This window comes from Lepidochelys kempii, chromosome 3 (genome assembly GCF_965140265.1).
Source record: "Lepidochelys kempii isolate rLepKem1 chromosome 3, rLepKem1.hap2, whole genome shotgun sequence".
Lineage (NCBI taxonomy): Eukaryota > Metazoa > Chordata > Testudines > Cheloniidae > Lepidochelys > Lepidochelys kempii.
This window is the reverse complement of record NC_133258.1, coordinates 177,829,187-177,850,329: the sequence shown is the minus strand read 5'-3', so window position 1 is coordinate 177,850,329 and position 21,143 is coordinate 177,829,187. Positions and strand designations below refer to the sequence as shown.

The window sequence follows — 21,143 nt, the reverse complement described above, 5'->3', positions numbered from 1 at the left end:
GGTTTTTGTCCCCAGTTGCCTCCTGTACTCTCCCTTCAGCCGTGCCAAGTGTGAACTCAGCACAGATAACAGGTTTCACAGTAGCAGCCGTGTTAGTCTGTATTCGCAAAAAGAAAAGGAGTACTAGTGGCACCTTAGAGACTAACCAATTTATTTGAGCATAAGCTTCCGTGAGCTAAAGCTCACTTCATCGGATGCATTCAGTGGAAAATATTTTTTCATTTTTTCCACTGAATGCATCCGATGAAGTGAGCTGTAGCTCACGGAAGCTTATGCTCAAATAAATAGGTTAGTCTCTAAGGTGCCACTAGTACTCCTTTTCTTTCAGCACAGATAAGGATCTGACTCATTGGGCTCTAATTTCTATCTGTAAAGTAATTCTAAAAAAGGTAAAATGGAAGTGTTCAAGATTCTTGTTATGCCAGTTAGGAAATGATAAATGTAAGGAGCTTTGTAGGGCCCTAGACTAGAGGGCAGTGGGAATGGATAGAAGATTGGAGAGAAGGGTACAGCTTATGGATGTAATTCATTGTTATTGGATACTGAATAGAAGGGTATTCAAATTGTTACGGAGGCTTGGTTTTCTAGAACCTAAAAACATCTGCCAAGTGGGCTGGGCATCTGATAGCATTGTACTGTGTTAAGCAGGCTAGCTCATATTGCCTTTCAGTCTTCAGAGTTCACAAGGAGGTTATTTCTTATTCTACATGCTGCTGATTAATACTGCAAAGAGGTGATTAGTTTTTAGTGAAGACCAAATATCAATATATGAGTTTATCTGACTCAGCATGCCTCAAGTTGATAGAAGTGACAGGAACAAATGACATAATGCAAGGAAAACACATTATTCTTTGAAAGTCAAGTAAAGTACAAGCACTCTCAAGAGTTAAGTAGAAAAACAGAGGATTCATGCTCATAAAAAATGCAGATAAACATTTTCTTCAGATTCTCCAAGATCAAACATGCCATTGAATGAAAAGCAGAACACCAGTAAGTTCGCTAATACTGCAAAGTCAGACATTTTCTATGCCAACATGGTTAGCAAAATATAGCTGCAATGATAATTTAAGTTCTTTTTAACATCCATTTCAATCTGGAGCAGTATCAGTCAGTCTTCATCACCCAAAAAATTACAGAAAGATCAACCAGTGATTATGCATAAAACATCTTGAAAGGCAGAGACGTGATAAGAAAATTGAAGCCCGCTTCTTTTTTTAATTTTTACTAACCACATGGGTTAGTAAAAATAAAACACAAAAGGAACAGTTTAAAGAAATGACTGGAGCACTTCACCCTGGATAGCCCACTCCAGACAGACTGAAACTAATGTAAGTAAAGACAGAAAAAAAAAAACCAGAGAAAAAATTTAAAAACTCAACATGGACATTAATGCAAAATGGCTGGTGAAACATGAAAAATGATCTCATAATGGCTACAAGCATCTACCCAGGAAAAAGAAGTCTTCTTACTTAATGCTACTGATTATACGTCCCTTAGAAAAACTACCAAATATTGCGTCCAAGTTGCCATACATGTTAATCCAAGAAGGCAGAGAAAAGTGTGACAAGGAGGAATTTTGCTATTTGTTCAAACAATGAAAATAAAATGAAAAACTCTAGAGAATTTATCAGGTGGAATCACCCTAAACTTCTGATTTCTGGCTGTTCAGCACACTATTTGTACCTCATTTAAAAAGTAGTATAATACCTAAAATATATTGGGGGAGTTCAGAAAGTCTTCCATAAGTATCAACCTCACATTTAGCTAACTGAGAAAGAAGGACTGATGTCAGGTATCCAGTGATACGTAGTGGAACTCTTGAAGATTATGGTTCTGCTCTTCAGCTGTTGCAAATTGGTGTTGCTCCATTGGCTTCAGTGTAATTATGCTGATTCATGCAAGCTGGAAATCTGGCCCTATGTCTCTGCATTTGCATCCAACTACCATAAGCATGCTGAGATATGTGCTGACAATGAGGACTTTTGATCAAAACATACCATGCACTTTATTCAACAGACTTTATAAAAAGCGACTAAACTTCCAAAAACTATTGAAGATGGTTTTGAAGAGACTTGACAGATTACAAACGGATAATACAACTATCACAGTCTCCGTGGAAATGGAGCTTGATTTAATTAAGCCACATGGTTTCAAGGAAAGTTAGGTGCCTTAATACTTTTGAGAATCTGGACCTTAAGAATTACTGAAAATCAGTGGGATTTAGGCTCCTAAATGCTAGATTTTCAAAAGGTGTTCTGGCATCTAAATATTTTTGAAAATCTGGAGCAAAGTCACTTTAGAAAATGGGATATAAGCTCCTTGGGCCTTAGTTCAGGGCAATTTATGCTGCAGCCCAAATTCTTATCATATATCAAATATGAAAGAATGTGGTTTGATTATTGATCTACAGATGAGGAAATTAGGAGTGGTTCACTAATAAACAATGCCTACAGCTTTCTAATATTAGCTTGTGCCCTGAATATACTAACTGTATACAGTTCTTATGGCTAGCTAGAGAAACATTTTCACCTCCATTCCTGATTTGCGACATTGTATGAGACCCAAGGAAGACAAAGTTGGCACTACAGACAGTGACACAACTGGAACAGCAAGGGAAAAAAAAAAAGATACTCTGTTAAAAATGATCCAACCTATCACAACAGATTTTAGCCATAAAAAAACAGCCTAGTGAAGAAACAGATGTGCTGGAGCAATGAAAGATCTGTGTTCCTGAGAATGAAGGAAAAATGAAGGCCTCCTCTGCTGAGTACACCACATCCGTCAGCTGCTTCAGTGAGATTTAGTTCAACAACACGTAAGCAGATCCCTTATGAGAACAAGGGAGCCACATAATACTACACAGATTGTGTGGTGAGCAATCTTGTCTTATCAAGAGGGTAGCTCATATATAAAGGGACTTTTTAAAAGATTTTTCAAAAAAGACCAGAAAATGTTTTAATGATATTCAAAATGATTCTCTCATCCCACTCCTGCAAAGAAACAGTTATGCCAGAAAGTGTCACAAAGCAAAAGGTTTAGTTTTGAATGTTCTATGGCTCTGTCCTAGTGGATACTGCTAAATATTGATAAAGTACGGATTAAAAAGAGAAAGCCTAATCTTAGTCAGAAAATGTCTTACATTCTACCTTGAACTTTCTAACAAAAGTTGTTACGTGGCTTTGAAACAATTTATGAATTAGCACTGAGTGCGCTGTACCAATCAGAAGTCAATTTCAACGGAAAGTTATGGAAGTTAACATATATACACAGACATTTGTGTGATCGTATTTGACATTGTGAATGTGTTTGTACACACGAAAACACACACACTTAATCTTTCACAATATGAAACACAGGGCTTATATTGGGGGTTGATTCTCCTCCTTTCATCCCTTTCAACTTCTACATCATCTCTATGATAAATATTTTATTCTTTATAAAAAAAAAAATTCTCCTTCAGTACAGATTTGGTTTTGGGGATAAAATGTCAGATATTCATGTATTTGGAAACAAGTATGTTTTAAAGGGATTTAATCCATTTTATTAAAAGAAGATAATCTCAAAGAGGGAAGCACAGTCTCTAGTTTCTCTTAAAGAATTTGACAGGCACCTCCACTAAACAGTTGGCCCTGCCTAGTTTAACACTAAAAGCATGAGGTCTGAAAGGCAAAAACTCTGCTATTTCAAGATGAAATTCAGAGGCTAAATTGGACACAAGTGCAGAGCTGCTGTAGTGAAGGTTAAGTGTTTTTTTAATAAATGAGATTGCTGTAGGTCAGAACATTCCTGAACCCTGTTAACCGCCTGAAAACTCAGAGAAGACCGTTCCAGAAGAGAAAGCATTAAAACTCACACTAAAGCTCCTTAAATACTTTGATCATTACAGTGGAGTCCAACAGACTCCTCTACAACTTCATTTATCAGAAACCCTTTATTAAAGTTTCATTACGGAGGATAATCATTTTACTATTTATTTATTAACATATTTAAAAAGTCCATCTGAAAATAGACTCTGAGATATTGTATAATTGTAGAGACAATTAAACAAAATCTGGGCACGATGCCTTGAGAAAGTAGGCCATTATGTAGGACTTAAATGTTTTAAAGGACTTTAGCAAATAATAGAAAGTTCAAGTTGTTTTCAGGAGCAACTGCTTTGGGGTAGTGAAACAGAGAAGGAACTGTGTTATATATTAACAACCACTTTGGAGAGGCACTTCTCAGAGTAGCTGCCCACTGGATCAGATATGGATGTTTAGAGAATCTCAGTGACGTCTACTATGAAAGAGCACAAATATATTTGATCAAGTTACTCTGCTGTGGGGAAGCGTGCAGCAGTACCACCCTCTTTGACAGCAGGAAAGAGTAGAGCCTTTCTGTGATCTGAACTACTGCCCACAGAGACAATACACAAATGGGCCTGAACCTAAGCAAAAGTGGGTGATGATATACTAATGGGCATAGCCAGGTTCATCAGAATGCTTGCTGATTCAGCAACTACTCAAGCAGGTTCGTGTTGGAACATTTGTATTGAAGTCCGAGAGTAAATTAAAAGCTGCTCCTAGATGTGAGCCTGATGAAAAACAGAACTAAAAGCCTTTCCTGCACTCCATGCAATGGGTGTTAGAGCACGTCACGCCTCCATGTGCCAAGCTTCCAGAGCCTACTGAGAATTAAAACCTAATGCTTGGTGCTTGCACAACTCTTTTCCTGTTCAAAGCGCTGTACAAACATTACCTAGTTCACTTTCACCGTGCCTCAGAGGGGTAGAAAAATATTATTTTAATGATAGAGAAACAGAGGCACAGAGAGGTTAAATGACTTGCTCAAATACACAGAGGGAATCAGTGTTAAGCCAGGAGTTGAACTCAGGAGTTCTTGTTTCTCTTTGTGACTTATGAATGTGAAAATAGATGGAAAGTCAGGCTTCATTATATAAATAAATGAACTCTTGAAAAAATTATTACAAATGTTTAATTCAAACACCCCAACACTTGTTGGCCATGGCAAATGAACCTTCTCCCTAAATGAGTAGGAAATCTGAGCATAGTTTGTTTTTGTACTTCAGCATAAAAATTCCATATAGCCTACCAAAGCAGATGATGTTCAGAAAGCAAGTGAATATTCCCCAGTAGTTTAGGAGTCTGATTATTTTCCATGATCAGCCAAGGTTTTAACAATGTCTTTAATACATTGCTTACACTGAAGATTCAGAATAGCTGCTTTATGCATAATATTTGATAAGTCAGATACTTTACCATCAGTAGCTTGAAGACTGTATGTCAGACCCAAGGCAAGATACCCCTTAGCTAGGAACTCTCCAGCATCCTCTCCTAGGTCTATCACCATCTTGGCAAAACGTTCCCCTTCCTCCAGCTGTAGGGAAAAGATAGGATGAAAAAAAATCAAATTACTTGTGTCATGTCCACTCCAAAAAGATTACACAGTAACAATGACCTTGTGTGCTGTTACAAACGACCAGAGAGCTGTTAGTGTAAGGAGTCTCTATAATCACAATTGAGCACAATTTTATACAGATTAATAGTAAGCAGGAGATATAGGGTCAGCTTATCCACAGAGCCCAGCACCCACAAATAAGTCAAATGTTCAGAACAGCTCTGTTCCCAGTAAGGCCATAAATAAGTGGTCAGATTTCAGAAGAGTGGTGCGGTCTGGATCTGTGGGACCACTGATCTCCCTTAACCCTCCAACCTGTGCTGTCTCTCACGATGCCTTGCTAGTGACAAGCAGCAAACCCCTCCAGGCGCTGTTATAACTCAGCGCAACAGCTTGTGGAGCCCCATGTCCAGCTACATTGCACGAATGCTCCCAGAGCCACTCATGAATCACACAGAGAAAGGCACCAGCCAAATACCCCCAGCTCCCAGCACTGTACCTCAGAAATATACCGTCTTGCACTGCTCAAGACGAACACTGCAAATTTATTAATTGGTTCACCACTTCATCAATGAAATATGGATATACACCAACATTTGCAAACCTGAACAAATTTACCACACACTTCAGGCAAACTCACTGGCAAAGATAAACAGTAAAACGAATTTATTGACTACAAAAGATAGATTTTAAGTGATTATAAGTGACAGGCAAAAAGTCAGAGTTACCAAAATAAAATAAAATAAAATAATATAAAATAAAACAAAATGCACACAGTCTAAACTCTCAACTCTATTAGCCTGGGAAAAATCTAGATTAAGCAGTTTTTCTAATCCCACTGGATACTGCAGTCCTTAATATACAGGTTTGTCCCTTAAACCTGGGCCAGTCTCTTATGTTGGATTCTACAGTCTTCTTCTCTGAGTGTCTTTGTTGCTTGCAGCGTAGGTGGGGGCAGGAGAAAGGCCCAGCATGTGGCCCCTGTGTTCTGTTTTATACCCTTAGTCCATGTGCTTGGAGAACACAAGTCCAGCCATGTCTGGAGGGCAGTGCTGAGTCCCCAGGAAAGGTTGAGTAATTCCCCTGGTGTGGCCTTATGCAGGTGGGTCATTGCATTGTAGCTCCCTTGCTGGACAACGGCTCGTGATGTCTGTACAACAGCACTCACCTGGGTGTTGGTTACCTCCCTTGTCATCGTCTCTGTAGAGCTAGTATCTGGGCGCCTCCCAAACCCACAGCATATTTTAGAGAAAATCATATAACACAATTCTTATAATTTCATATGCATTGATGATACATATATTTAGATAGAACAATGTCTTTCAGCAGATCATAACCTTTCCCCCAATACCTCACATAACATGCTTTATACGCAATATCACAATTATATACAGATGAGGAATATGGGGGTTACAAGACGCTCCCCCAAGGTACAGTATGTCACACTCAGGTCATCTGAAAATCTGTCTGTGTCACTGGGAGCTGAGCTCTTGTGTAATGGAGTGTACAAACCCCCCACCAGGCCCAAAAGGGTTAAAGGATAATACTAGACCCAGGTAGCCCCAGACCTGCAGTGCATGATCCAACTGGAGAGGAAAGTTAAAAGGGAGCAACCCAGCTCAGAAGTGGGAGGCTGGAGAGGAAGACAGATCTACCTGATGTCGCCTGACCAAGGGTGCTGAAAAAGCTCCCTCTGTGAGGAATAGGACTGTAAGCTGAGCCTGTTGGGGCTGAAGGTTTAGTTATGTTACATTGGACTTGGATCCATAGAGTGAGATGGATGGCAGGAAGTGACCTGGGAGGGATAACTCATGCTGGACACTGAGTGACTCTCATATGGCCCTAGATCAAAGCCCGGTGGAGTGGGAAGGCCTGGGCTCTCCTACCAACTGCCCTTGCTGCAGGAGGGACATAAGCCTCATTCCCCCCCATTCCCCTTCTGATAAAAAGAGGGCAAGGACACTTAAAAGCTGAGGGGAAGCAAAGGCCACACATAGGTGAGGAGCTGTACTGAAAGGCCTTCCTGCTGGGAGGCAAGATTGGATACTGGATGCACTATCTACTGGCCCTCCGAGAACTGTATCACAACCTGAAATAGTGACTGTGTGTGATTGAAAATTTGGTCTTAAGTCACTATTTCAATTATAAACACATACAAGGCATTCTTCAGCTTCACTTTACTGTTGTGTAACTACAGCGGTACCTAACTATTCTAACCAGGTTAATAATACTTACCTCCAGAACTAGATAGAATCATAGAATATCAGGGTTGGAAGGGACCTCAGGAGGTCATCTAGTCCAACCCCCTGCTCAAAGCAGGGCCAATCCCCAACTAAATCATCCCAGCCAGGGCTTTGTCAAGCCTGACCTTAAAAATATCTAAGGAAGGAGATTCCACCACCTCCCTAGGTAACGCATTCCAGTGCTTCACCACCCTCCTAGTGAAAAAGTTTTTCCTAATATCCAACCTAAATCTCCCCCACTGCAACTTGAGACCATTACTCTTCATTCTGTCATCTGCTTCCACTGAGAACAGTCTAGATCCATCCTCTTTGGAACCCCCTTTCAGGTACATGAAAGCAGCTATCAAATCCCCCTTCATTCTTCTCTTCCACAGACTAAACAATCCCAGTTCCCTCAGCCTCTCCTCATAAGTCATGTGTTCCAGTCCCCTAATCATTTTTGTTCCCCTCCGCTGGACTCTCCAATTTTTCCACATCCTTCTTGTGGTATGGGGCCCAAAACTGGACACAGTACTCCAGATGAGGCCTCACCAATGTCAAATAGAGGGGAACGATCACGTCCCTCAATCTGCTGGCAATGCCCCTACTTATACATCCCAAAATGCCATTGGCCTTCTTGGCAACAAGGGCACACCGTTGACTCATATCCAGCTTCTCGTCCACTGTAACCCCTAGGTCCTTTTCTGCAGAACTGCTGCCGAGCCATTCGGTCCCTAGTCTGTAGCGGTGCATGGGATTCTTCCATCCTAAGTGTAGGACTCTGCACTTGTCCTTGTTGAACCTCATCAGATTTCTTTTGGCCCAATCCTCTAATTTGTCTAGGGCCCTCTGTATCCTATCCCTACCCTCCAGCGTATCTACCTCTCCTCCCAGTTTAGTGTCATCTGCAAACTTGCTGAGGGTGCAATCCACACCATCCTCCAGATCATTTATGAAGATATTGAACAAAACCGGCCCTGGAGGTTCATGGAGGTTAAGTCCATAAATGGCTATTAGCCAGGATGGGTAAGGAATGGTGTCCCTAGCCTCTGTTTGTCAGAGGATAGAAATGAATGGCAGGAGAGAGATCACTTGATCATTACCTGTTAGGTTCACTCCCTACCCCCTCACCCAAAGTGGTCTTTACATGTATGTATGTGCCTTTTCAAAGATATTATACAATTGACAAAAGGTGGTGTACAGCATAAATTTCCCCACAGACCCTGAGGCAGACCCCGCTCTGCACTCAACCTTGTCCCATAGGGCTGGGCTGGCTCTTCACTCTGGGTGCTGCAACATGGCATTCACATCTGGCCTGGCCACCTGTCCATCATGACAGAGGGGTGGCCAGGCTAAACCTGAATGGCTATGGTGCCAGGCTGAAACACCTGGAATGGGGAGCAGGGCCCAGCCCTGCAGAGCAGGAGCCATTGCTGCTGGGTGAGGGCAAGGTGGGCTTCCTCTACCACCCACCACTAATGACTCAAACCCAGGTGCAAAACCTGACTCCACAGTGCAAAACCTGACTCCACACTGCTTAGTTCCTTTGTAAATAAAGACCTTTGAGATCCACAGGTGATAAGTGCTACATAAGAGCTATGCATTATTAATTATTATAGTCTACACTAATTGGTAGGGATGGGAGAGGACTCTCAGTGTAGATGTGAGATATGTGGATTTGCACATGCGTGGAGCAATGGCACCATTGAGAGTACCTAGACCTGCTTTAGGGTGTTACTGGCTGCCAGCAGAGATGTGAGGAAGTTAGCTAGTGCTCTTGCAATAGCCATTAAGACCAAGGCATCCTGTACTCCTCTGCCCTGTACTCAGCACAGTGGCAGAATCACATTCGTAGAATGCAAACCTCACACTCCATTTTCAGTTTGGATTTGCCATTTACACTGAGCGCAGCTCAGTGAAGTTCTGCTGCAATATAAATGTGATGCACCTCCCCTTTAAGTACGGGGAAAATGAAAAGGATTCTCTTCTGTTCCAGCTTCCTTGCTCCTACCCAAGTAAAGATACAAACACTTCAGGGGAAAGTTTGTATTTGCAAAACAACAACTGAGGGAAGTTCCTGTTTTAATCAGAAGGTTTCCCCTCAAAATACAACTCACAGATTGGAAGAATGTCACAGCTATGCTAATTCAGGTCTTGTCTTTTCAATAGGAGATGGCAAGGAGAAGAATTCTCTTGCCTCCTTCCATTTGCTTGATTTTTGTTTATTCCACTCCCCCATACAAACACCCTGCACACAGTTTACCACTCCTGCTGCATGAGGGTTGGACCATGCAGGTTCCCTGACTGTTCATAATCCCAGGTTAGCCCGGTAGGGTAGCTGAAGAGTATCTCTCTTTGAAAAGAAGAACAGAAATTAAAGGGCCCACAGATAAATGGGTGCCAATTTGCCCAAAGTTCCAGATTGTTTGGAACCAGAGTTCTGGTTCAGGCCCATCTGTGCTTTGAATCATGAAACACCTCTTCACTGTCCAAAGTTTGTAACATGAAAAAAGAAAGGCGGGGGAAGGAGAAGAATATTTGGGACATTATGACTTAGGCCTGGTCTATACAAGAAAGTATATAGTTATACTGGAATAACCATCTCCCTTTTGGACACTAGTATTCCAATAGAAAAATGATTTTTTTTTTTAGTTTAGCAACCTAATGATTTAAGCTAATTTAAAAAAAAAAGAGGGGGGGGAAATAGTCTTATAACAAGGTAAGTGTCTACCCAGAGGTTATAACAGTGTAACTATACTGGTTTAAATTCATATTTTGGCTTATACAAAAAAACCTCTTCCAATGTAGATACGGCCTTACTGGATAGAGGACACAGACTGACAGATGTTATAGGAGATTAAAGCGCATTTTATCTTGTTTTAATATTTGCCACTGGGCAGGTACCAATCCCATGTTTTCAAACAAGAATGCTGGGCCTCTTGGCTATTTACAAACAGCTGTACCACAAGTCTGCCTGCTCATGAACGTTTGTGGGCGTGTGTTTCCCATATCTGTCAACATCTGCTTTTGCTGTGCAATCTTTTCTGTGAAAACCTCGGGGCAGTTTTACTTCCTCTCTTAAAATGAAAAAATATGGAAAACAAAGCACTCTTGCCCTACCCCTGGGCTAAGCACACTGTCACACCCCAGATTCTACTGCCCCAAGGCCAGAAGGCTTCAAGTTCAGAACCCAAATTTTGATCCAACATGTTGCACTGCTTCTAGACCACTGGGCCAGCCATGTTTTGTATTTTAGGTGTCCAATTCTACAAGTGCTGTGCACCCTCAAAGACTACAGATGTTAATGGGAATTGAGGTCACTCAGCACCTCACAGATTCAGGGTCTAAGATGGCAAATACTTAGGTCCATCTTTCCTATCCTAGCACAGAGACCATTCTGCCATTTTGGAGAAGCTGCGCAGCTGCAAAGCTAACTGGTAGTTCCACTGATCACTGGAGACTAATGAAAACGTAAAACACAGGTGCCGGTAAAATCAGAACCTAAAAGACAGCTACTAATCATAAAGGAGTTGGCATTGTTATTGGTTATTTTCCAAAATCACCAGGCACTCCTTCTAAAATACAGTTTCCTTAACTGTCCTTAGAAGGGATCAAGATTGTGGACAGAAAACACTTCTAACTTTCTAATGTTAGAGAAAGAGCTGTGGCTAATCCTTGAAAGCCCCAGAATATGCCTCATTAGCGTACAGAATAGACTGCACATCCTGTCAGCAACAATCAACAGTGTGAGCTCTGGTTAAGAGCCAGATAGCAGACTGTTATTGGAAAGATCCTGCTTTTGGGACCTCGGATTATAAATTTGGGGGTGGGGAGAAGGTTTGAAGGTTTTGTTTGGAATTGAACCATTCCTGAGACAAACATTAAAGGCTTAATTTAAATGCATTTTCTTAGTATTCAGTCTTGTCTGATCTCAGCAGTTTAGTATCTCCTTAATATCCAGAGAAGTCTCTTGCAATGAAACAAAGCCTGCCAGAAATGTACCAGAAGACCAGGAATTTTCATTCTGTTTATGAACAGAAACGATTTCAGTTAATACACCTGGAATTTTTTAAGTTGTCTGATTTTAAGATATTTAGCTGTTATATACTAAATTAAAATGATATGTTATTACCAGAAGAATTAATATTTAGCAGTTCATGTGAACACAAGGAAATATTTATTGAAAATGCAAATATGAAATAAGGAAACTAAGTTAAAAGCGAAGACGCAATCTCCATTCCTCGAATAGATCAGTGGTTTTCAACCTTTTTTATTTGCGGACTCCTAAAATATTTCAAATGGTAGTGTGGACTCCTTTGGAAATCTTAGGCATAATTCTAAGTTCTAAGAAAAATCACTGTTCTATTGTAACGACAACCTTTTGCAGACCCCTTAGACATAGTTTGCAGATCAGAGGTTGAAAACTGCTGGTATAGATCGTTTACTAGCTATAGAGAGCCACAGAGCCACACCAGAGCCAGTCTGTGCCTGCTAGAACTAGATAGAGATGCTCTTTTTCTGTACATTTAGGGTATGTCTAGGGGACTCATTCCTCTAGGTCACACTGCAGTCACTCACAGGGAAGGTGCAGCGAGGTAAATCTAGCCATGTATCAATCAGAGGCCAAGCTAACCTCCTTGTTCCAATAAGAACAATAACTTAGGTGCACCATTTCTTATTGGAACCCTCCGTGAAGTCCTGCCTGAAATACTCCTTGATGTAAAGCCACCCCCTTTGTTGATTTTAGCTCCCTGACGCCAACCCTGTAAGTTGGCCCTGTCAGTCGCCTGTCAGTTAGCTGTTAGCTCCCTGACGCCAACCCTGTCAGTCGCCCCTCCCTCCATCAGAGCAACGGCAGACAATCGTTCCGCGCCTTTTTTCTGTGCGGACGCCATACCAAGGCAAGCATGGAGGCCACTCAGCTCACTTTGGCAATTAGGAGCACATTAAACACCACACGCATTATCCAGCAGTATATGCAGCATCAGAACCTGGCAGAGCGATACCAGGCGAGGAGGCAACGTCAGTGCGGTCACGTGAGTGATCAGGACATGGACACAGATTTCTCTGAAAGCATGGGCCCTGCCAATGCATGCATCATGGTGCTAATGGGGCAGGTTCATGCTGTGGAACGCCGATTCTGGGCTCGGGAAACAAGCACAGACTGGTGGGACCGCATAGTGTTGCGGGTCTGGGACGATTCCCAGTGGCTGCGAAACTTTCGCATGCATAAGGGCGCTTTCATGGAACTTTGTGACTTGCTTTCCCCTGCCCTGAGGCGCATGAATACCAAGATGAGAGCAGCCCTCACAGTTGAGAAGCGAGGGGCGATAGCCCTGTGGAAGCTTGCAATGCCAGACAGCTACCAGTCAGTTGGGAATCAATTTGGAGTGGGCAAATCTACTGTGGGGGCTGCTGTGATGCAAGTAGCCTACGCAATCAAAGATCTGCTGATATCAAGGGTAGTGACCCTTGGAAATGTGCAGGTCATAGTGGATGGCTTTGCTGCAATGGGATTCCCTAACTGTGGTGGGGCCATAGACGGAACCCATATCCCTATCTTGGCACCGGAGCACCAAGCCGCCGAGTACATAAACCGCAAGGGGTACTTTTCGATAGTGCTGCAAGCTCTGGTGGATCACAAGGGACGTTTCACCAACATCAACGTGGGATGGCCGGGAAAGGTACATGACGCTCGCATCTTCAGGAACTCTGGTCTGTTTCAAAAGCTGCAGGAAGGGACTTTATTCCCAGACCAGAAAATAACTGTTGGGGATGTTGAAATGCCTATATGTATCCTTGGGGACCCAGCCTACCCCTTAATGCCATGGCTCATGAAGCCATACACAGGCAGCCTGGACAGTGGTCAGGAGCTGTTCAACTACAGGCTGAGCAAGTGCAGAATGGTGGTAGAATGTGCATTTGGACGTTTAAAGGCGTGCTGGCGCAGTTTACTGACTCGCTTAGACCTCAGCGAAACCAATATTCCCACTGTTATTACTACTTGCTGTGTGCTCCACAATATCTGTGAGAGTAAGGGGGAGACGTTTATGGTGGGGTGGGAGGTTGAGGCAAATCACCTGGCTGCTGGTTACGCGCAGCCAGACACCAGGGCGGTTAGAAGAGCACAGGAGGGCGCGGTACGCATCAGAGAAGCTTTGAAAACCAGTTTCATGACTGGCCAAGCTACGGTGTGAAAGTTCCGTTTGTTTCTCCTTGAGGAAACCCCCCCCCCCCTTGGTTCACTCTACTTTCCTGTAAGCTAACCACCCACCCCTCCTCCCTTCAATCACCGCTTGCAGAGGCAATAAAGTCATTGTTGCTTCACATTCATGCATTCTTTATTCATTCATCACACAAATAAAGGGATGACTATCAAAGTAGCCTAGGAGGGGTGGTGGAGGAGGGAAGGAAAATGCCACACAGCACTTTAAAAGTTTACAACTTTAAAATTTATTGAATGCCAGCCTTCTTTTTTTTGGGCAATCCTCTGTGGTGGAGTGGCTGGTTGGCCGGAGGCCCCCCCACCGCGTTCTTGGGCATCTGGGTGTGGAGGCTATGGAACTTGGGGAGGAGGGCGGTTGGTTACACAGGGGCTGTAGTGGCAGTCTGTGCTCCAGCTGCCTTTGCTGCAGCTCAACCATACACTGGAGCATACTGGTTTGGTCCTCCAGCAGCCTCAGCATTGAATCCTGCCTCCTCTCATCACGCTGCCGCCACATTTGAGCTTCAGCCCTGTCTTCAGCCCGCCACTTACTCTCTTCAGCCTGCCACCTCTCCTCCCAGTCATTTTGTGCTTTCCTGCACTCTGACATTATTTGCCTCCACGCATTCGTCTGTGCTCTGTCAGTGTGGGAGGACAGCATGAGCTCGGAGAACATTTCATCGCGAGTGCGTTTTTTTTTCTTTCTAAGCTTCACTAGCCTCTGGGAAGGAGAAGATCCTGTGATCATTGAAACACATGCAGCTGGTGGAGAAAAAAAAAAGGGACAGCGGTATTTAAAAAGACACATTTTATAAAACAGTGGCTACACTCTTTCAGGGTAAACCTTGCTGTTAACATTACATACATAGCACATGTGCTTTCGTTACAAGGTCGCATTTTGCCTCCCCTCACCGCGTGGCTACCCCCTCAACCTTCCCCCCTCCCTGTGGCTAACAGCGGGGAACATTTCTGTTTAGCCACAGGCAAACAGCCCAGCAGGAATGGGCTCCTCTGAGTGTCCCCTGAAGAAAAGCACTCTATTTCAACTCCAGGTGACCATGAATGATATCTCACTCTCCTGAGGATAACACAGAGAGATAAAGAACGGATGCTGTTTGAATGCCAGCAAACATACACTGCAATGCTTTGTTGTACAATGATTCCCGAGTACGTGTTACTGGCCTGGAGTGGTAAAGTGTCCTACCATGAAGGACGCAATAAGGCTGCCCTCCCCAGAAACCTTTTGCAAAGGCTTTGGGAGTACATCCAGGAGAACCGCGAATGCCAGGGCAAAGTAATCCTTTCACATGCTTGCTTTTAAACCATGTATAGTATTTTAAAAGGTACACTCACCGGAAGTCCCTCCTCCACCTGCTGGGTCCAGGAGGCAGCCTTGGGTGGGTTCGGGGGTACTGGCTCCAGGTCCAGGGTGAGAAACAGTTCCTGGCTGTCGGGAAAACCGGTTTCTCCGCTTGCTTGCTGTGAGCTATCTACAACCTCATCATCATCTTCTTCGTCCCCAAAACCTGCTTCCGTATTGCCTCCATCTCCATTGCAGGAGTCAAACAACACGGCTGGGGTAGTGGTGGCTGAACCCCCTAAAATGGCATGCAGCTCATCATAGAAGCGGCATGTTTGGGGCTCTGACCCGGACCGGCCGTTCGCCTCTCTGGTTTTCTGGTAGGCTTGCCTCAGCTCCTTCAGTTTCACGCGGCACTGCTTCGGGTCCCTGTTCTGGCCTCTGTCCTTCATGCCCTGGGAGATTTTGACAAAGGTTTTGGCATTTCGAAAACTGGAACGGAGTTCTGATAGCACGGATTCCTCTCCCCAAACAGCGATCAGATCCCGTACCTCCCATTCGGTCCATGCTGGAGCTCTTTTGCGATTCTGGGACTCCATCATGGTCACCTCTGCTGATGAGTTCTGCATGGTCACCTGCAGCTTGCCACACTGGCCAAACAGGAAATGAGATTCAAAAGTTCGCGGTTCTTTTCCTGTCTAACTGGCCAGTGCATCTGAGTTGAGAGTGCTGTCCAGAGCGGTCATAATGGAGCACTCTGGGATAGCTCCCGGAGGCCAATACCGTCAAATTGTGTCCACAGTACCCCAAATTCGAGCCGGCAAGGCCGATTTAAGCGCTAATCCCCTTGTTGGGGGTGGAGTAAGGAAATCGATTTTAAGAGCCCTTTAAGTCGAAATAAAGGGCTTCATCGTGTGGACGGGTGCAGGTTTACATCGATTTAATGCTGCTAAATTCGACCTAAAGTCCTAGTGTAGACCAGGGCTTAGAAGAGCAGGCTTAACACCAAAGGCACTTGGTCTAATCCAAAGCCCACTGAAGTCAATAGGAAAATTCCCATTGACTTCAACAGGGCTTGAATCAGGTCCTAAAAGTTCCTGTTATACTGGAAAGACTGAGGTCCTCCCTCTTTCCAGCAAAAGCACATTCTTAACTTTAAGCACATGAGCTGTCCTACTGCCCGTGTACTTAAGTGTAAGCATATGCTTAAGGGTTTTGCTGGACTGGGCCTTAAGAGAATAGAAGCAGAAAATATCCCAGCACTCATCATGGAAAAAATTAACCCCCCAAGAAGAAATAATTTGGGTAAATTCTTCTGCCCTCTGGGACCTTATGCAAGACACCTTATCTCACCTACCAGGAGAAATATACCTCACCATAGACAGCCATACTCTTACACATTCACTTTCTCCTTTTTCTCATTCACACCTACACACTCTCCTTCACTCTCTTCATTTCTTCTTCCTTATCACTTTTTCTTATTAATGTATGAACACTCACGTTAACAACTCATCAAAAATACCCAGGGACAACTGTGCAGTAGGTAAATCCCTTATCAGTTGTGTTACAGGCTTTGGTTTTATTTGCTTATACACATTAAACATCACATCCTTTCAAATTGTTGAGTGGATTTCCCATTTGTCTGCACCTGTTAAGCCATTTGTATTCCTTCCTTCCTCAAAAATAAAGACTTTTTTAAAAAGTGAACTTTATATTTTACAAGTAGTAGAAAAGATGAGGGGTCTGTCCCAAAGAGTTTACAAACTAGATTCAGACAGATATGATGCAAGGGACAACATTAAAGTTCAATAGTGTGTGGGGACATCATCTGTGGGGAGATCAGTATTGGTGGAGTCTGTAAAATGAACAGGTTTTAAGGAGGTCTATGATAAAGAGGGATGTGTCTTGAAGCACAACGAAGGGGGGAGGGAGTAAAAGGATGAAAGAAGATGAAAAAATGAGAATAGAAGGAATAAAAGAAAGAATTAGGAGATATGACTGGGTGGAATTTAAGGATTAAGGGAGCTAATAAGAGGAGTGGACAGAAGAGATGTGGGAAGACAGAGTCTTGCCAAGCCCTGAAGGTGAGAACAAGAAGCTTGCATTTGATGTAGGAAAGAACCAGGAAAAGGGATGAGGCAGAGAAAGAGCCAGATAAGGGATTCTGTGGGGGAAGACATGAGGAGAAGAGCAAAAAGGAAGATGATCTCAGCAGCAGTACTCTAAATGAAATGAAGGGCTTGGAGGTGAGATACAGAAATTTTAGCTTCTGATTTGCATATAAACGGGTCACTATGCATATTTGCTATTCAGGCTGTATTACTGGTCACCGATATCAGCTGGCATTGTTTCCTTTCCCGAACTAGATGACCTGAGTTTTTTAAATAGGAGGCATAACATTCATTTTTTCCTGCTTGCAAGTTATTCAGGACCATTTGTAAATATTTATTCAGACAAGTATTAATGAAATTTTGGCTTTCCACAGAGATTCCTGTGAATAAAAACGGTCACCCAAAGGCTGCTTTGAGAATAAAGGGACTTGCAAACTCCAGCAAAGCTAATCGTCTGGTTTTATTCACAAGAACATTCACAAATCCTTTTTTTGCACTGTTCAGCCACTGCCACCCACCCTCTCTTCCCCAATTCTTAGAGAGCCTGAAAACCTGCAAACCTTTCATTCACATCAACATTCACTAGGCCTCAGCTCTTAACACAAATGTTTCCTGACATGCCTACATTCCAGGTGGAGGACTCATTCACTACAGATTTTATAGATATGCCAGGTGTCACTCTGGGCTTGTCTAAACAAACCCTTCCTTTGTGACAAGCCAAGGCGTGAATCTATCCCACACTAGCGTGTTGTGCACTAAGTGTCCATGTGGACCCTGTGGCAGTGCACTAGAAATTCCCGAGTGTACTCTGATCTACCCCACTTTGAAAGGAGAGTAGACTAGATCAAAGCACCCTAAGGAACTTTTAGAGTGCGGAAGCATGGTTCACATAGACACTTCGTGCACGGCACACAAGCGCAGGGAACATCCATGCCCTGGTCTGCAATGAACTATGTGTTCATGTTGATAAGCCTCAGTTAGAAGGATCCAGGAGAGACAACAGTCACAGCAGGACTAGGCAGCAGATGGGGTTGCGGAGAAATCATGAACCAACCCATTCCCACTAAGTTGCCAAGGATCACGGGACCAAGACTGCAGGGCTTCAGTATAACTGAAAATTAATCCAATGGAGGCTTAATTAATTTCAAGTAGGGCCCCATTCTTGGGTCACAAACCCTGGGGTGGACCATTGGATCAACCGTTTGATTGCAAGCTACAGCCAGTGCACGCAAGCATGGAGATATAGAATCTGACCACAGCCCCTTGCATTCTTTTGTGTTTGGAAAATGCATAGCCCATTATGGGCATTACCAAAAACAAACTAATAATAGTGAATCCTAGCTCTAAGAACATGCTATGGGTGGTGAGAGGTTAAATATTTCAGGTGTGGAACCTCAATATGACACCTGGTAAAGAAAAAAAAAATCCTTGGGCATCAGCTTACAGGCAACAGCCTGAATGTAATTTAATTTCTTTCCTCCTCCTCCTTTTTTTTTTATTTTTAGTTCTCTCAGAAGCAAGTGGAATCTAAGCCTGAAATCTGTTCTGACACAGCCTCAAAGCTTCCCAGAAATGAGAGACAGACACAGATACACGGAGTCTCTTCTGCGTGCTCCGTGTTGAATAGGGAAAGAAGAGAGCAACAGCAGCAGAATAGGACTCCAGACTGCAGGGGTGGAGCCCAGGAAGCTGAAAAATGACAGGAGGTTAAAAACAAAGATACCCAAAGCTACATTAAAGCACTGCTAATTCTCATGCTGCATTATTTCATTATTTGTCAGCGGGAGTTTGGATGACTGGCTAACTCTTCCTCTAGGCCACAGGGAAGCGCACACAGCTCTCAGAGAAATGTATTACCAAGCTGTGAACTGCCACTGATGATATAATAATCTGGGTTATTCCTCCCCACCCCCCGCATCCTCTTTGATGGAAGCTGAACAGTTGTTAGTAGCATAAACCTGAGAGATGTTTTCCCTGAAATAGAGAGTGCCTGTTCCAGCAAACCAGGTTATTTGACCAGAGCTTTTGGTGTGTACTTGAGCCAAGCCCATGGGCACACTGACAAGGATGGGGGAACAGCAGATGCTGTCTCCTGGCATACAGCCACCCATCTGGTTTTTAATTGGCTCAACTTATTTATCAAAAGGTTGAAGCCCCACCACACTGAACCTGCTTTCATGAACAGCCGCTGCTGCTCCCGCAAACTGATGGCAAAGAGGAGTAGGATGAGGATAGCTTTACAGATGAAAACAAGGAGATGTGGGGCAACAGACTAGAGAAGCACCTACCAGGATGGAAAAAGTTGGGGCATTTCAAACAATACCACCATTGCTTTGGTCTTTAATTTTAACTGTAACAAGAATAGGACCGGGGTTTTTTATGATTATTAAATTTCTGTATTGGACTGTAGGCAGGGATACAATTATTCAATAAATTCAAAGAAGAGGGGATGTTGCAGCCCAAAGAGAGAGAAAAGAAATGAAAAGCAAACAGTGAACAAAGAGACAAAGAGAAGAAAAGAAAAAGTGAATGAGAGGAGGCCCCTGGGGTGTTCAGTGACTAATGGACAAAGTGGAAGTAGAATACAGGGGGTTGCAGCATACAGAATGGCTCACTGATTACACATGACAAGAAACTAAGCCCACACGTTTTAAAGTTGGTTGAATCTGTTAAGTATTTTGTGCCAACCTTTCCAATGCTGCCAAATTACATGGCACCCAAGTTCAGCCCTCTACATGGGGCTATTGAGGTCTCACCCCTCTGCAGTATTAGCTGTTCAATCACCAGGGAGGCACATAGAAGCCAGCATTTTTGGTAGTTCCTGACACTGAGAGACTTTGAAATCGCTCCAGTATGAAGAGCTGTGGAATGAGTGGGAACCATCATTTAGAGCAGTGGCAATTCTTTACTCACAGAGTATTCCCACAGCACCTGAAACAGTGTCAGACCCAGAACCTACCAGTGCCAATAGGCATCAGTGTCCTTTAGCTATTTACACATACTGGTCAGAGACCAATAGAGACAGAAGAGTGTTTTCTACTGAGACTCGTCTCCCGACTTCCAGTCTAGTTCCCTAGCCACTAGCCCATGCTACCTGTCACTATTAAAGCTAATCTTAGACTAGACTCCATTTGGCTCCATGATTTTTTAAAGCTCTATAATGACCTCCCTAGAATTCATAAAGAAGCAGACGGCACAGGGAGGTCTCCCCATTGAAGCCAATCCATTAAGGGAGGTTAATAACACGGGACAGTCAAGAGCTGCAAGATGTTCAGAATTTGATGCATGTCTGTAGGCATTAGCTCATCTACATGTATTTGTACAATGGTACCTTGAACATAATTAGGGACACGGAACTACTTCAATTCAAATTTGAAATTATTATTATTGACAGCACCAACTTGTGCTGTGATCCCGTAAGATTTCACAAACTCTTCAAAATTAGATAAAATCAGTGTCACATTCTGTACCTTGGGGGAGCGTATTGTAACCCTCATATTCTTCATTTTCATATCATTGTGATTTCACATATAAAGCATGTCTTGTAAGGTATCAGGGGAAAGCTATGATCTGCTGAAAGTCATTTCTCTATTCATATATGTGCATCATTAATGCATAAAAAGTTATGAGAACTGTGTCATATAGTGGTCACTAAAGCATGCTGCAAGTTGGGGAATCAGCCAAATATTAGCTCCCCAGAGGCAACAACAAGGAAAGTAACCAATGCCCAGAACGCTTGGGCGGGGTGCCAAACAACCCATCAACAGCCATTGTCCAGCAATGGAGCTACAATGCGATGACTCACCTGCCTGAGGCCCCACCAGGGGAATTGCTCAACCTTGCTTTTGTATACAAAAACCTGTAGGAGAACACTTCAACCTCTCTGGACACACAATAGCAGATTTAAA

General features: G+C 43.3%; 1 protein-coding gene across 6 annotated transcripts in view; it reads right to left on the bottom strand.

Moving 5' to 3' along the window:
• Positions 1 to 21,143, bottom strand: part of TTC7A (tetratricopeptide repeat domain 7A) — a 267,263-nt gene that overhangs the window by 145,096 nt on the left and 101,024 nt on the right. For all 6 annotated transcript variants that reach the window (XM_073339137.1, XM_073339138.1, XM_073339139.1 and 3 more), the window contains one exon: positions 5,259 to 5,376. In XM_073339137.1, the coding sequence (XP_073195238.1) occupies positions 5,259 to 5,376 (118 nt within the window). The remainder of the gene's footprint in view (positions 1 to 5,258; positions 5,377 to 21,143) is intronic.